Source organism: Ipomoea triloba, chromosome 7 (genome assembly GCF_003576645.1).
Source record: "Ipomoea triloba cultivar NCNSP0323 chromosome 7, ASM357664v1".
Lineage (NCBI taxonomy): Eukaryota > Viridiplantae > Streptophyta > Magnoliopsida > Solanales > Convolvulaceae > Ipomoea > Ipomoea triloba.
This window is the reverse complement of record NC_044922.1, coordinates 24,460,274-24,476,904: the sequence shown is the minus strand read 5'-3', so window position 1 is coordinate 24,476,904 and position 16,631 is coordinate 24,460,274. Positions and strand designations below refer to the sequence as shown.

The 16,631-nt window shown below is 32.8% G+C and overlaps 1 protein-coding gene across 1 annotated transcript; it reads left to right on the top strand.

Moving 5' to 3' along the window:
• The first annotated feature begins 2,510 nt into the window (after positions 1-2,510).
• LOC116025214 (probable transmembrane GTPase FZO-like, chloroplastic) lies at positions 2,511-9,593 on the top strand. Its single transcript, XM_031266357.1, has 11 exons — positions 2,511-3,180; positions 3,331-3,875; positions 3,971-4,039; positions 4,548-4,745; positions 5,353-5,484; positions 5,738-5,824; positions 5,956-6,375; positions 6,504-6,671; positions 8,489-8,719; positions 8,845-8,960; positions 9,135-9,593. Exons 1-11 carry the CDS (start codon positions 2,688-2,690, stop codon positions 9,415-9,417), a joined length of 2,742 nt encoding a protein of 913 aa, XP_031122217.1. The 5' UTR covers positions 2,511-2,687; the 3' UTR covers positions 9,418-9,593.
• The last annotated feature ends 7,038 nt before the right edge of the window (positions 9,594-16,631 follow it).

Below are 16,631 nucleotides of genomic sequence, written 5' to 3'. Positions count from 1 at the left end.
CCCCCCCCCCCCTTCCCCCACTAAACCAACACACTTTTGCCCTCTCACAATCAGTAAACAAATGTAAGGCATGTTCATTTTCAACACAACACAGTTGACATAAGGGAGAGACTTGCACATTTGTTTACCTTAAGGTATCCATGGTTGGGAGACCATTTGTACATGCCTACCAAAAAATGATTTAACTTTTGGAGGAATGTTTAAAGACCACCCTTATGTCTACCTTGTATCTTCTTGATATATGTGTATTCATGTTGATAAAGTAAATATCTGGTTATACATAATACGCGTCGAGTCATATTTGGGTCCCATCTTAATCAGCTGGTTAATCTAAGTATTGAGCTCGGGTAGTCGATGTGAGCTCAGAGAGTTCTGAGCTAACAAGTGATAGGTGAAAATGCCAAAAGTCCCTCCTCCTAGCCATAAATGTGGTATTTATAGGGAAGGGAATGGGGCACATGCCGGACACTCGGCATGACTGACACGTGTTGCGCATACAATGAGATATGATTGGATTAAGGCTCGAAATCTAAGTTAAAACCCTCAAGTACCCTTACTCGGGATAGTCATCCCGACCTAAACTGGTTGGCATCGGTCCTTAAGCGGCGAAGTGCTACTACAGTTTCTAGCTATCTCGGTTAATGTACTTAGGTCGTCGGCAAAGCCAAGCTTATGGTCGGTCTAGGTTAGGAATGATTCCTCTTTATGACCTGACTGGATATCGAGCAGGTGTACGACACGTACAATGAGATATACTCGAGGAATATTCGATATCACATGTGTTGCACTAAATGTCTCTTTACAAAAAAAACTTTAATTAAGAAAGTTATATCAAAGCTCAATCAAAAGGGGAAAAAAGTGCAATATTTTAGTCTTCAAGACCGAAGTACAACAATTAGTTTTTAAGACCAATTTTCAAGATTGTGTTAAATGAAATGTTGTTCCCCCTAAAGATGACAATATTTTATTTCTACACATTCCATTTGAGATCTTCGCATTTATGGTTCCACGAGTATTGTGGCACTAGCAATGCTGATCCACAACTTTTAAAACTTACATAATTTGTCCAGGAGTACCAATTTTTTTTTATTATAGCACAAATGGTTTTTTCGGTGAAATCTCCTTCAATTTTTCATTGAAAAAATTATTTCCCCCATGATTCTGAAGCACAAAGAGTTAACGGAGTGTAAACTGAGACACCGGGTGCCACTAGACCACAAGGTCTTTGGTAACAAAAAGATTATATTAATATAAAAGAATTAAATTTATGATGATAAAAATTAATAATGAAGATTAAATTTTAATATTTAAATTTATTTAGATTTTTTTTACTTTTTTACAATTAAAAATTTTAAATTTTATTTTAAAATACGTGCAGCTTAATTGATTCAAATAAAATGATTTAACATTTGGAATACATAAATAGACTTTTAATAATGTTATTTTGTTTAATAAACTAATAAGTAATATGTATTTCTATAAAAATATAAATAGTGTCAATTATTAAAATATTATAGACTAATAAATTTAAATATTACAAACTTATTTGTTATTATTATTTTTTATTAATATAAATTTAAAAATAAAATAGTTTACATGCCCGATTTTAATGGTATTTAATTTTATTTTGCAATAAAATGATAAGATGAATGTGTAATAAAGGGTAGTGAATAGCCTATGTTATGTAATATAGGTTGAGTGATTATCCATAATTATATGATTTTTTAGAGTATAATGACTAAATTAAACAATATTAACACTATAGTATAGAGACATTATAATTACTTTGGCCTGTCATTTTGACATTATATACAACCTCATAAACACAAAAAACACATAAATAATCAAAAGAAAAAATTACAATTTTCATCCCTAAGTATTGTAATATTCGTCTATACTTGTTAGTCGCGTTCACTTATCGTTCCTAAGATATAACTAATGTTGCAAATTACATCATTTTTATAACAAAGTCGTGCTCATTTCACGTCCTTAAATTAAAACTGACATTTCAAATTTCGTGTCTAATGTTTTGTTATAAAAAAATGACAAAATTCGCAAAGTCAATTATAATTTAGATAAGAAAAGTGAGCACAACCAATAAGTAAGGACAAATCTTATAATTACTCTATAACTTAATAACGAAAAATAAATACTACTTGAACTTTCAAGTTCTATTTCTTACTTAAACTCCCCCACTTAAAATTTTGATGTTGACATTTTTTTGAAATTTATACGATGAAAATAATATATCATTTCTTCTTCTTCTAAAAGGTTGAATCCCAACTTCAAGGGCCTCGTCCAAATCGGATAAAGTTTTAGGGAGGAATCATGATAACTCAATTAAACATATCAACATTTATTCACTGTCGCGGATGAGACTCAATCCCTGATCTTTTATTTCAAGAAGTAAATTCTTCTTTTCAAGTCAAAAAGTAAAAGTAAGTCGAGAATGAGAGTCAATTAGTAGAAGTCTCAACAATAAGTTTGAATTGAGTTCCCATGTCCAGCAGACCAGCACCACGATTTCACTTGTCCGTCCACCACTGTGTAGCGGATTACAGATTACAGATTACAGATTACAGATAAGATAAGGTTATTTGTCTTCCCCATCTCCCCACCATAGCCGCGGCTCTCAGCTTCCGCCTCCGTCGAATTCTGTGTGTTTCCACGCCTCCAACAACTTATCTATGGTATCTTTACTCTCTCAATGCTGCTCCGTTCACTCTCCTTCACACTGCCTCTTCGCCTCCCCATCCCCATCCCACTACTCGCCTCCCCACTTCAAGCCTCGTCTTCGTTGCGCCAACATCTCCGTACGCGCCGCCCGCACTAATGTCTCTTTAGTGTTCAATAATGAAGAGCAGCAACCCAAGCAACAGCCGCGAACGCTCTTCCCCGGCGGGTTTAAGCGACCGGAGATCAAAGTTCCTAATCTCGTGCTCCAGCTGAGCACTCAAGAGGTTTTCGATAATCGAAACGTCCTTGATGAGATAGATCAGGCGGTCTCGGGTCGGGTCGGCATCGTGTTGCTCAGTGGCGGTGGGGTGAGCGGCGGGAAATTGTACGAGGCCGCCTGCTTGTTGAAGTCTGTTATCCGCGAAAGAGCCTATTTATTGATCGATGAACGTGTTGATATTGCTGCCGCTGTTAATGCCAGTGGGGTTTTGCTCTCCGATCAAGGTTATTTCCATCTAATCTACCTTCGATACTGCATTATTAGTTCTTACTTCTTACACAAATGCATTGATTTTATCTTTTATTTAATTTTTTAAATAATGATAATACAGATAATGGAGTTTAGTAAATAACATGTTTCTCCCTTTGAACCAGGTCTTCCTACCATTGTGGCTAGGAATACAATGCTGGATACGAAATCTGAGTCAGTGGTTCTCCCTTTGGTGGCAAGAATTGTTCAAACACCCGAGGCTGCGCTTCAAGCGTCTAATTCTGAGGGAGCTGACTTTATTATATTTAACGTTGGGGATAGCAGGTCAGAGGAAGTGGTGAGTTCTGTGTTTGAGACATTGAAAGTTCCAGTTTTTGTCATGATTGATTCACTTGGAGAGGGGAAGCTGTTCAATGAAGCTTCATATTTCCTTGAATTAGGAGCTAGTGGTTTAGTTATATCTACGAAGGAATTGAAGTTTATCAGTAATGATGACGATTTCAGCAAACTGTTTTTTGGTGCACGTGCATTGGAGATGAAAACTGACGAAAAAGATGGGGGTCAAGTCTTTGATTCTGTCAATGGATTCCCTGGGAAGAAGGGGGCGGCTGGCTTTACCAAGTTACTAGAAAGAGAACAGCAGCTAATTGAAACAGAGAAGCTTATCTTGCGGGAAACAATAAATGCCATAGAACAAGCTGCTCCACTGGTGATCTTTTATTGTTAAAATCTAGCAGTTGAAAGATTGTAATTATTTTCCAGCTGTTACCTTGTTTATACTAATCTGAAGTACTGGAATGGCAGATGGAAGAGGTCTCACTTCTCATTGATGCTGTCTCTCAGCTTGACGAGCCATTTTTACTGGTTATAGTGGTAATTGTGTGCTGAACTTCAACAAATTCTGGTTCCAGGAATATGCATGGGTATTATATCTAAATTTCAAATTGCTGGAGTTTATTGTTTCCACTGCTTTTTCTTTTTTCTTTTTTGGGGTTTTTTTAATGGCAGTTTTAAAATGGTTTTGGATTCTCAATGCTTTTCTGTTGAGCTAATAGTTATAGGCAACTGTTTTCTATTCCTTCGAATAAATTGGGGGTGGGTAGGGTGTTGGAATGATAAAATCCAATATTAGTTGGAGAAGAGCTTAGCTGATGCAAAACAGGAATCGGGACTAATAAACACAACAAACTTATCCAAACCCCAAGTGGTGCAATAATAATAGGTTGAAGAACAAGATGGAGTTATTCCAACTATGGAAATGCATGCTCTTCACCACTAATGTATTTTTGTTAGTTTAATGTGTCAGCATCTCATCTTCCTCCCTCCCGTCTTTTTTCGGAAAAAAAAAAGTGAATGTGTTGACTTTCTTGTTACATTACAGGGAGAGTTCAACTCTGGGAAATCAACTTTTATCAATGCCCTTCTTGGGGAAAGGTACCTGAAAGATGGTGTGATTCCTTCAACAAATGAAATTACATTTTTACGCTATTCTGAGTTGGACTCTAATAAGCCACAACGCTGTGAACGGAATCCAGATGATCAATATGTATGCTATCTTTCTGCTCCAATTCTAAAAGATGTAAGTTGCCTTTATGATTTCTAGTTTTATTGATGCTAACCTCAATGAACAATTAAACAGTCTATGTGGATAATATATATTGCTGACCGAATTTAATGTATTTGCTTGACTTTTATGATCTTGTGATTTTCTGATCAATTTCTTTACAATGATATAACTATCTCTTATAAATGAAACTGGCTGCAATTTACAATCTCCAATCCTAGAAAATTTTGTCCCTATTGAATGCTGTTTCTGCCACTTTTCTTATGGGGAGGAGAGTTGTTTGGTGCATCAATTTACAATCTCCAATGATATAATGCTTATTTAGTTACAGTGTATTATTTTGTATTCATTGACATCTTCAAATTCAAGCCTTTGATGCAACAAAATAATTCAAGGAGAAGGGATTTTTTTTTTTTTTTTACAAAGTGAAGTTGTATATATATATATATATATATATATATATATATATATATATATTTCATTATACTTGTATATATGTCTTTTGCTGTGTTCTTACTTTATTTGAGTTCCACATCGAGCAACCTCCTGATGGGACAATGCTCAACCAAGATAGTTTCAGTACTTTGTTTTATGCCCCATAATCCTTTTTTGGGTGGAGCAGATGATTATTGTTGATACTCCGGGAACTAATGTCATACTTCAAAGACAACAACGGCTGACTGAGGAATTTGTCCCTCGTGCAGATTTGCTTATCTTTGTTATGTCTGCTGATCGACCATTGACTGAAAGCGAGGTACAATACATTGGATGCTGTAAGCATTACCCCATATTTTACTGGCTAGCACTTTGTTTTGTAATTTGCATCAATGAGTTGGTTATTTTGAATTATTAACGTGCCCTTGAGAGTTACAAACAGGCTCATGGATCATTTGATCTTTGTTTTTCATTGTGAACTCTACAATTGTTTTTAGGGACCTATTTATTATTTCCAATGTTATTTGTTTTTCTTTTACCCTAATCTTTTATCCATTTATGTTATTCAATAGGTGAATTTTCTTCGTTACACCCAGCAGTGGAAGAAAAAGGTTGTCTTTGTGCTGAATAAATCTGACATTTACCTAAATATGGATGAGGTTAGTCATGTGTTCTTTCTGTTCTGACGTTGTTATAGGTCAAAGGATGCCCTTCTTATTGTCTAAAATACATAACAGTAAGATATGCAAGCACTGTGGTTCCTGGAATATAACTTTCTTGATTTGTGCAGCTAGAGGAAGCTGTTGCTTTTATCAAAGAAAATACCAAGAAACTGCTCAGTACTAAATGTGTGACCCTGTTCCCTGTATCTTCACGATGTGCGCTTGAAGCAAAGCTTTCTTCTCCTTCTGATGTTGTGGAGAATAGCAATCTTTTGAAATCTGCAAGTTTCTCTGAACTTGAGAAATACTTGTATAGCTTTCTGGATGCATCAACAACTACAGGAATTGAAAGAATGAGACTTAAACTTGAGACACCAGTTAGGATTGCTGAGCAGCTGCTTTCTTCCTGCCAAAATTTAGTGAGAGAAGAGTGTCAGCAAGCCAAGAAGGATTTAATGTCTGTGAATGAGTTTATTAATGGTGTAAAAGACTGGAAAAAGAAAATGGAAAGTGAAAGCATCTCCTGGAAGAGACAAATTCTATCTCTGGTATGGCTTTCTTTCCACATTAATGGCTGTTACCCTTTGTTTACCTTTGCTGTTTTATCCAGACACCATTTTTGTTTTTCTCATTTTCTGTGTTTTTGTCTATGACTTCCTACCTTGTGAAAATCCAGATTGAGAACACACAAGCACGTGTTTTCCAGCTTGTGGATTCTACTCTACGGTTGTCAAATCTTGATCTTGTTGCTGCATATATATTTAAAGGAGACAAAACTTCTCTAATGCCAGCCACATTAACTGTCAGAAATGAAATCATTGGTCCAGCAGCTCTTGAAGCAGAAGTGAGTGAGCTCTTTTAAAGTATACATGCTCTGTTTAATCCAAGTGTAGCTTTGTTGCTTTTCTTTGAATTATGTTAATGTAGGAATAATGTGTGGTCAATTCAGTCCCTGTTTTGAACACAGTTGAGTCACTTTTAAAGGTTAAATTTGATTTCTTGAGATGTTTGGAAACAAAAGTCACACTAATTTGGGTTGCTTAAGCATAATTTTCCATGTTTTGGTATAGCCTGTCCAAGCAAATCTTTTGGCCAAATACAGTTTTGAAATTTAAAGTTCTGTAGTTATTTCTAAAATGCCTCATCACTTTAGGAAAGGATATATAATTAATATGGTATATTTGATACTTATTAAACATAATCATACATAGACATGAATTTCCAGACATGTAAATACATTTTATGAATTGTGAATTGTGATTGATGGATCATCTCCCAGTCACATTTGTTGTCTAAGGGTAGTGGAATAATTGAAGACTGTTGTTTGAAAGCTGAAACAGAGGTTGTTTGGGTTTGTTGTTGATGAGGTTATAGTATGTTATTTAGGTTTTGATACTCCTTTTGTCCCATTTTATTTCAGTTACTTTCCTTCTTAGATGTTAAACTAATGTTACTTTCCTAGTTTAAACAAATAAACACTACTAACTGGTTTACTTTTTCCAATTTACCCTTTATTCCTTTTAACTCTTTAGAATGATATGACGAGGTGGGTTCCATTTGATTTAGACTTATAAACACAAAAATAGAAGTAAACTTGGAAAGTAAATCACATTTTATTTGTTTCTTTAAAACCCATGCCAATCACAACTACCCTTTGTATTTTTGTATGGAGGCAGAATGAAAGTTAAGAAAATGAGCTGATTGTGGGGATTCAACAATGCCCACGAACAGTAACAGAGAAGCAGAGAAATAACAATGTATTCTTGGAGTTCCATCTAGAACTCTATGACTCTATGAGTAGACCCACTGAATTGAGATAGCCTAAAAGCATGAAAAGAAGTTTCAAAAAGTTCTTCTAAATCGGGATTCATTGTTCTGGAAATCGAAGAGTTTATAAATTTAATACTTTCTAAAACTAGTATGGGAACATCAAGAAAAAGGACTTCAATCTTGCTTATAAATTGCTGGTGGACCTGGAGTTGTTGCTGGTGGGTCCTCTTATCATTAAAAATGTTGGAGCCTTAAATAGAATAGAAAGAAATATAGTGAATTGGAATCTGGCTAGCTTCTTTATGCTATATTTTGGCTCATATGAAATGAAAGAAACAGGTATTGCTTAGGAGGTCATCAATAGGGTTTAAAAAATTTCATCAATCTTTTGGACTTGAGGAAAGTCTCCTATTAGTGCTCTTTCTTTGATTAAGTTTTTTAAATAAGGTTTGACTTGTGTAGTGTTATCTTTGGTGCTTGTTTCTTTTGCTATACAACCTTTGTTCACATAGTGCTACTGCCTGGTGTGACTTTCAATGGACTTCTTATTCATTAAGAAAAGGTGGGAAAATACTTCAATTCTTAGACAAGACACTTACTAAAATAGGAACTGACTGAAGAACTTTACTCCAGACTCATGTCAGAAGATGCTGGAGAGCTTCTATGAATGTGGAATCGCTATATGTCACAAGTCATAATCTTGTTTGGATCTATGATCAATGTTTAATATGAAAAGAAGTATTGAATGGTGTAATTGCTTGTATTCCAGAATTTGTGCTAATTCCTATATATGTTTACCGATTATATCTTACTACAAAACTTTTATCTGGTCTTCTGTGGAATTGCATAAATCTGATATATTATGTTTTCTTTAAAAATTTTCAATTTCAGAAGCTACTGTCTGAGTATATGGCATGGCTACAGTCAAATGCAGACCGTGAAGAAATATTTTATCGAGACTCTTTTCAGAAAAGATGGCCTTCTTTGGTTGATGCTGAGAAGCAGATTCAGGCAGACGCCAGTAAGTTACTTGGGAGGAAATATGTACAAAGCTCACATGCGATGGGGGATTTTAGTCCCACAGCAGCTTCAAAACTGTTTGAGCAAGAAATACGTGAAGCGGTGTGTGAATATTTTTTGTTCTATAGTTAGCTTAAATGTTCTTGTTACATAGTTTTGAAGGGTGTTCAACTATTCACCTCATGATAATTTTAACTGACGTAAATTGATGACTTAATTGTTTTCAGTTCTTGGGGACTTTTGGTGGGCTTGGAGTAGCTGGTCTGTCTGCATCACTTCTGACATCTATTCTAACAACGACATTAGAAGATCTTCTTGCTCTCGGCCTTTGTTCTGCAGGAGGGTAGTTATTTCTCCCTGCTCTGAATTCATTTTTCAATACCATTACCATATCATCATTTTGTTTAATTTCTCCATAATCTAAATTGCAATATAGAAGAGACAGGGCAGTCTCTCATACCTGCACTTAGTTCATTTAAATATATCCTGATTGAAGCTATCTCTATCTGTGCGACAGTTTACTAGCGGTCTCCAATTTCCCAGCCCGTAGGCAACAGGTTGTGAAAAAAGTGAAGAGAACCGCAGATGGCTTAGCACGTGAAATTGAAGAGGCAATGCAGAAAGATCTGTTGGAGACAATGGCGTATTTGGAGGACATAGTAAAGTTCATCGGCAAGCCATATCAAGAAGCAGCGCAGAATAGACTGGATAAGCTTTTGGCCACTGCAGATAATCTGACCGATATTGAGAGCAAACTGAAAACATTGCAAAATGAAATTCAAAATCTCCATGTATCATGAATTAGGTTTTGGGAATATGCTTCCACAGAGAAACAAAGGAATCGTCGGCATGTTTTCGAATGTACATGTATATAGCTGTGATGCCAATAACAAAATCGAATGTTGTTTTAGTGCCGGAGTTGATTGTTTCAAAAAACATTGATTGTTTTATTGATTATCAACAGGTTTTTGATACACAGAATTGTGATATAACATGAATACACAGAATTGTAGTCTACAATACACAGAATGCTTTTAAAGAATACACAGAATATGAAAATACCAAATACACAAACACTTCACCCCTGTATTTAAGTATTACTAACATGAATATACAAAATCCTTGTCTAGAATACACTGAATGACTTGAGGGAATACACAGAATATTGATACAACTACGTAGAAATCATCCTCTTAACATTCGAATACACAAAACATGTCACAACTACCCCTAACATAAATACACAGAATCGTAGTCTATAATACACAAAATGTCTTCAAAAAATACACAGAATATTAACACAAATATACAGACCGGCCAAAACGCGAAACGTGATTAAAAAAAAAAAAACCAAAATGACGTCGTTTTGGTACGAAGTGCACAATGCATTGTGCACTCTGGTCCACGATATAAATTGCCCAAAAAGCTCCATTACCTTCCATTATTGAAATTTGACAAAAGAAATAATTAAGACAATAAGGAATAGTGAATTAATTACTTAAATTTATTTATTTTTTTTATTTGGTACAACACGCACAATGTGCGAGTAAATGATGTCCAATGAATAATAAAAAGTTAGTAAAATTAAATGATTGGAATAAATTAAAACATAAATCTTATAAATATTACAAGATGCAATTTTAATTTTTGATGATAAGAAATATCATATTTAGTATGAATTTTTTAAAAATGCATTGAACTTAGTAGGTATTGTGTTTAGAAAAGATTAGATTTAGCTTTTAGCAAATGTAATTAGTATTTTTTTTAAAAGAATAATTTTCTCTATTATAATTAAATTTAAAATTTAACATCGGTACCATAAATGAAATGAAAGTCAATGATTCATGTATTCCACATTAAATAAGAAACAAATGAAAAACATAACTTGTTTTTTTAAAAAAGTGAAAATTTTAGGTTTTTTTAAAGAACATAAATAGAAGTTAAAATAAATAAGAAATCATATTAAAATAGATACACACTTCATTAATTAAAATTATTATTAAATTAAACTAGTTTTTGAAACTAAATATACACACATGTGTCAAAGACCTTGTGGTCTAGTGGCACCCAGTGTTCCGGTTTACACTTCCACATGAATGATGAGAGTGGGTTCGAGCCTCAGTCTTCAGTAGGTTGATAAAGTAGTTATAAACAGATAAATTTGATGCTTATACTACTAACATATTCTTAATTTAGTTAAGGACTAATATTAAAATGAAAGTAAAAAATATGAGAACAATTTAATGCCCCTTATACTACTAACATATTCTTAATTTAGTTAAGGACTAATATTAAAATAAAAGTAAAAAATATGAAGATTAAAATTAAAATAAAAGTGTAAATTAAAGAAATAACATAAATAACAAACACTTAATATAACTTATACTATCAACATAATTTTTATTTCAATTAAAAACTAACATTATTAACAATTACTAAATTTATATACACAATAGCCTTTAAAAAAAGTTTTGGTACGTAAATGGTATTTTTATTCATATTATATTATAGTATATACTTGGTAGAAAACTTCTTGGGGGGAAGTAGGCTCCTTTAGCCCCTCCCCTATGCCACTATTTAAATGGCCTTTTAAAAAGTAAGAACGAGAAGATTGGATTGTTGCAATTTAAATATTTAATTAATTTTGTTGAATCGTCGTGGACTGTTTTAGGTCTTTCAAAAAACTATTGAACCAAAAGGTTGTGGGTTGTAAGTATATATTGTTTATGCATAATCCAAAAGCTTGTTGTCTACATGCTTTGGATTGTATTTACTGCAGGTTTAGAATGGAAGAAACCAGTTTGTTCCCATGGTTTTTGTTAGCCCGCTTCCACCAGTTTCTAATAAAGATAGATGATTTGGGCAATTCCAAGCCCCAATAAAACCCCCTAGGATTCAGTCAAAAGTTTTGAGTCCAACATGTTTTTTTAGTGTAAATTTCTATTATTTTATGTTAACTTTAATTTGATAAGGTAGGCTAGCTCATGCTCATGTTAGGGGAACATGTTCTTCAATTAAAGTAGACTAGGCTGGCAAACTTTTCTGTGGATTATGATCTATATAACTGTATGAATCATAAATAAAATGTATATTTTAATATATTAAAGATACATTATTTATGTATTGAAGGTACATTATTGATAATATATAAAATAATGCACTTTTAATATTCAAATAATATATTTTTAATATTTTTTTATTATTTATGAACCACGCAGCTGTGTGGACGTGGACTATGATTTATTCCTAAAATAATGATTAGAGTAGGCCAGACCAAAGAAATAATTTCAAAGTTTGTTGAATAGCTCAAAGTCCTACAACAAGTTTTAGTTAATTGTAAATCAACTACAACCATTCTTAAATATTCTATACCTCTTCCTCCGATCCTATATTAATTAATGTAAAAAAAAAATTACCCCTTCTCTATAAATATACTTCAACTACAACCATTCTTAAATATTCTATACCTCTTCCTCCGATCCTATATTAATTAATGTCAAAATAAATTACCCCTTCTCTATAAATATAAATATACTCCAAATATTAAATGTCTTTGTACTTTCAAATTTACACTACATTTATTTTTTTTTATTTACTCCGTATTTTATATTTCTCGGAGTAATCTTAAGTCCATAAGACCCTAGCTAGACCCTAACCTTCATATGCACACAAGATCAATCCACATCCTCCATCGTGATCTTTTTTCCATCCATGTTTTTAGTGGGATTCGAACCTCACACTATTGCCTCTAATCGTGACTTCAAGTAAGACGACGAACCACTACACTAAGCTCTAAGGTTACACTACATTTATTAACTTTATAGTTGGAGGAAACAATAATAATTCAATACTCAAGTCTAGACTTTCTTTTTACAGGGCATTTAGTTGGTGGGAATTACAATTCCATTCCACTTAATTCCCACTTAATTACGAAGACAACTAAACTCCTTCGTTTGGTTGGAGGGAATTGCAATTCCACGGAATTGTAATTCCCTCATTTTCATGGAATTAGAATCTCATGCCCCCCCCCCCCCCCCCCCCCNTTGGTTGGAGGGAATTGCAATTCCGCTGAATTGCAATTCCCTCATTTTCATGGAATTAGAATCCCATGGCCCCCCCGGGATTTTAATTTCATGGATTAAAGTACCCCTCACTTTTTGTTAACCTAAAATTGATATCTGGCATTCCTTTCTAGATTATAGTGTGTATTATTCTTCGACTACTGTCAACAAAGAAAGTCATTCCTGAGCAATAATCATTCTAGGCCAACTTTGATGGTTTTATCATTTTTTTTATGTGAGCTTATGAAGCGGCTTAACATTTGATTAAGTATTTGCATGAAAATTAATTACGATATGTCTAGTTCAAGAGATACGGTAGATGAGTGATATTTTAATTTAATATGTTATATTTTTTTAAGTTTAAATATGCAAATAGGTCCAAGAGCTACTTGTCATTTAATAATAATAACAACAACAACAACAACAACAACAATAATAATGGGCATTTTGGACTTTATACAACTTATTCCCTTTCAATTCCCATGTATACCAAACATTGAAATTGAAATTCCCAGTAATTTTATTCCTGCCAACCAAACACTAGAATTTAAACTCTCACTTTATTCCCATATTATTCTTTTCCCATGAAATTACAATTCCTTTCCTACTTAATTCCTTCCTTCGAATCAAACACCCTGGGTATGTACAGGATGGATACGAATATGTACAAAAATCATGCTATGCACTTTCCTTTTATCATTTTGCTACGCTAGGTTATTGTAAATCTCATGAATTTTTTTTTGAAGTGATATATTTTCAATCTATATTTATTATTCCACAATCTCAACAAGATTTTCTATTTTTGTTGTTAGGGCATATGGCCGTTAACGAACCGAATATAAACGAACGGAGGCTGTTCGTGTTTGTTTGTTAAGAATTTTGTGGTGTTCGTGTTCGTGTTCGTTTGTTAAGGTTTTTGAAAATCCTATTCGTGTTCGTTTGTTAAGCGTTCGTTAACGTTCGCGAACACCTTCACAAATGTGTTCGTTAACGTTAACGATCACGTTCACGAACGTGTTCGCAGATGTTAACAAACACGTTCACAAACATGCTCATTTATGTTCATGAACACGTTCGTGAACACTTAATAACCAAACACATGCACATGTTCATGAACACAATTTGTTTGTGAACAATAAATAATCTACGCTCACGAATATATATATATATATATATAACACTACTAAATGAACACAAACGAGCTTGTTTACGAACACTTAGCAAATGAGCTTACCACAGTTCAGACTCAGTTCGTTTTTTAACCGAGCTCTAAATTTTGTTTGTTAATGTTCATTTACCATAATAAACGAACATAAATGAAAGCTTACCGAGCTCGAACACGAGTAGTTTGTAGAAAACTCTGTTCGCTAACAACCCTATTAGGGCTAAGAGTCATCAATACAATTTTATTTTGACTAATGCTTTAAATATATTTTAGGAAAAATAGCGGTTTTAGTCCATTAGTTATGTTTAAATTGCAGACTTAGTCCATAAATTTTTTACTTTATACATTTTTCCTTTAATTATGTTAAAAGTGGTCGTTTCAATTCATTACTTATAATTTTTGTTAACATTAATATTTTATTTTGATTTGCCAAATTATTAGAGGACAAATTGATCATTTTGTAAAATTTTCCAAGTATATAAAAATAAGTAATGTGTGATGCTTATTTTGTTAATCAACATTACAACAAACCCAACATCACTTGGAATCATCAATGTGTAAAGCTTATTTTGTTATACTTGGAAATTTTTTACAAAATGATCAATTTGCCCTCTAATAATTTGAAAAATCAAAATAAAATTTTAATTTTAACAAAATTTATAACTAAGTAATGGATCGAAACAACAACTTTCAACATAATTAAAAGGGAAAAAATTGTATAGAGTAATAATTTGTGGGCTGAGTCTACAATTTAGGCATAATTAATGGACTAAAACTGCTATTTTCCTTATATCTTAAAATCAATTTTAATTTTAATTCATAAGATAGGTAATATTTGATGCATATTTACAAACAGAAAATGTTATTTTCGCCTTCAATTTTTTTTTTTTTACTTAATGTTTCTCTCATAATGTGACTTATAATGATTGGGTATCATGAGTCGATGGATCCGAATTAATTCTGAGCATGTCTAACATGAGTGACCGCTCAGGGCTCCTAATTTTTGAGGGCCTCATATTTAAAAAAAATATATATATATGTATATGTTTATTTAGTTCTGACAAGTTACAATCGATGACTGATATAGATTTGAAGTCTTGTTGCATTTGTTTAGAAGCAGCTCTTAAGAGAGATGAACAGTGTGGTGATATTGATGTAAATGAATTGTATTTTGAGCTAAAATTACTTAGAGATATTTTTACCAAAAGAAAAGATATGGGCAGTGAGTATATTGAATTCATTGAAACAGATGGGTTATTTTCCAAATGCCTACTATTGCATATCGAATATTATTGTCTATCCTAATTACGGTTGCCTCTGCAAAAAAGGAATTTTTCAAAGTTGAAATTGTTGAAATCTTACTTATGATCAAGTAAATTGTTGAAATCTTACTTACGATCAAGTATGTTGCAAGAGAGACTCAATGAATTGGCTTTAACCTTCATTGAAAATGAGCTTTTGGAAGAAGTTGATTGGTATGTGATTTTGTGTCTAAATGTGCACGACGCATGTCACTTTTTAAGTAAAATTTTATATGTATTATTTTTTATACAATATTATATTTTGATACAACTTTTTGAACACCTATTATTTATATATAGAAATTACTTGAAAAATGGCAAAATTAAGATATTGCATAGGGTCCTAATTTTTATTGAAGCGCCCTGATAGATCTCATATATTTTTCATTGAACACTAAAATAATTAAACAGATAGTGCCACATCAAGATGTGAAATGAGAAATAAAATTTTAGAAGGGAATGTTAAAAAAAAAATTTTTTAGAAGGGATGTCCAACCATAATTTAAAATTTCAAAAGTCAGCATATTGGACTTTGGTTGACATCATTGCTATTTTTCATATGCCAAAATATTGAAAAAACTCAAAGTGAGTTGTCCGGGTTCATTTTACAAGGGGCAAATTCTAATGTGGACCATGGTTCACACAACACTGTGGACTATGGTCCAAAACGATGTCCTTTGTTTTAATGAAAAGAAATGGCACCCGTTCCGCGTAATTAGCTCTGTTTGTATAACATATTCAACTTCATTTCAGCACAACTACAGTTTCATTTTGTTTCAACTACAGTTTCATTCGACATTATACATACAATAGTCTTGTTACAGTGAGACATATTGTTGAATTTCATTTTATACATATTATAGTCTTATTACAACACCACTAGATTATAATTCTAATTCAACTACGATTTCATTGGACAATATACACTCAACTATGTGAAACTGTTATTCAGTATCATTTTATATACGTTGTATTTTCATTACAACACAACTACTGTATCATTTTGATATAACTACAGTTTCATTTGACAATATACACTCAATATGTGAGGCATGTTATTCAGTTTCTTTTTATACATACTGTACTTTATTTCAACAAAACTAAAGTATCATTTCTATTCAACTACACTTCTATTTGACAATATAGAGTCAATATGTGAGACATGTTATTCAATTTAATTTTATACATACTGTAGTTTCATTTCAACATAACTAAAGTATTATTTCAATTCAACTACAATTTCATTTGATAATATAAACACAATATGCGACACAATTTCATTTTAGATACATTTTAGTTTCATTTTGTTATGAACACACAAAAAATACGAGATTTGTTAAAATGTAATGCTTGCTATTTCTTTACTTAAAGAAACGTTGCCGTTTTCGGACCATGGTCCACAAAGCTCTGTGGACCATGCATGGTCCAAGGTATAACAACCGTTTGCAAGGTGGACCCTGGTATTAAATTGTGTATTTTTAATATTG

Bases quoted from the DNA above. Each gene is read 5' to 3' on its own strand.
- LOC116025214 (XM_031266357.1), top strand. From the start codon at position 2,688: ATGGTATCTTTACTCTCTCAATGCTGCTCCGTTCACTCTCCTTCACAC. The intron at 3,181-3,330 runs GTTATTTCCATC...CCTTTGAACCAG, and splicing joins GGTTTTGCTCTCCGATCAAG to GTCTTCCTACCATTGTGGCT. The intron at 6,672-8,488 runs GTGAGTGAGCTC...TTTCAATTTCAG, and splicing joins CAGCAGCTCTTGAAGCAGAA to AAGCTACTGTCTGAGTATAT.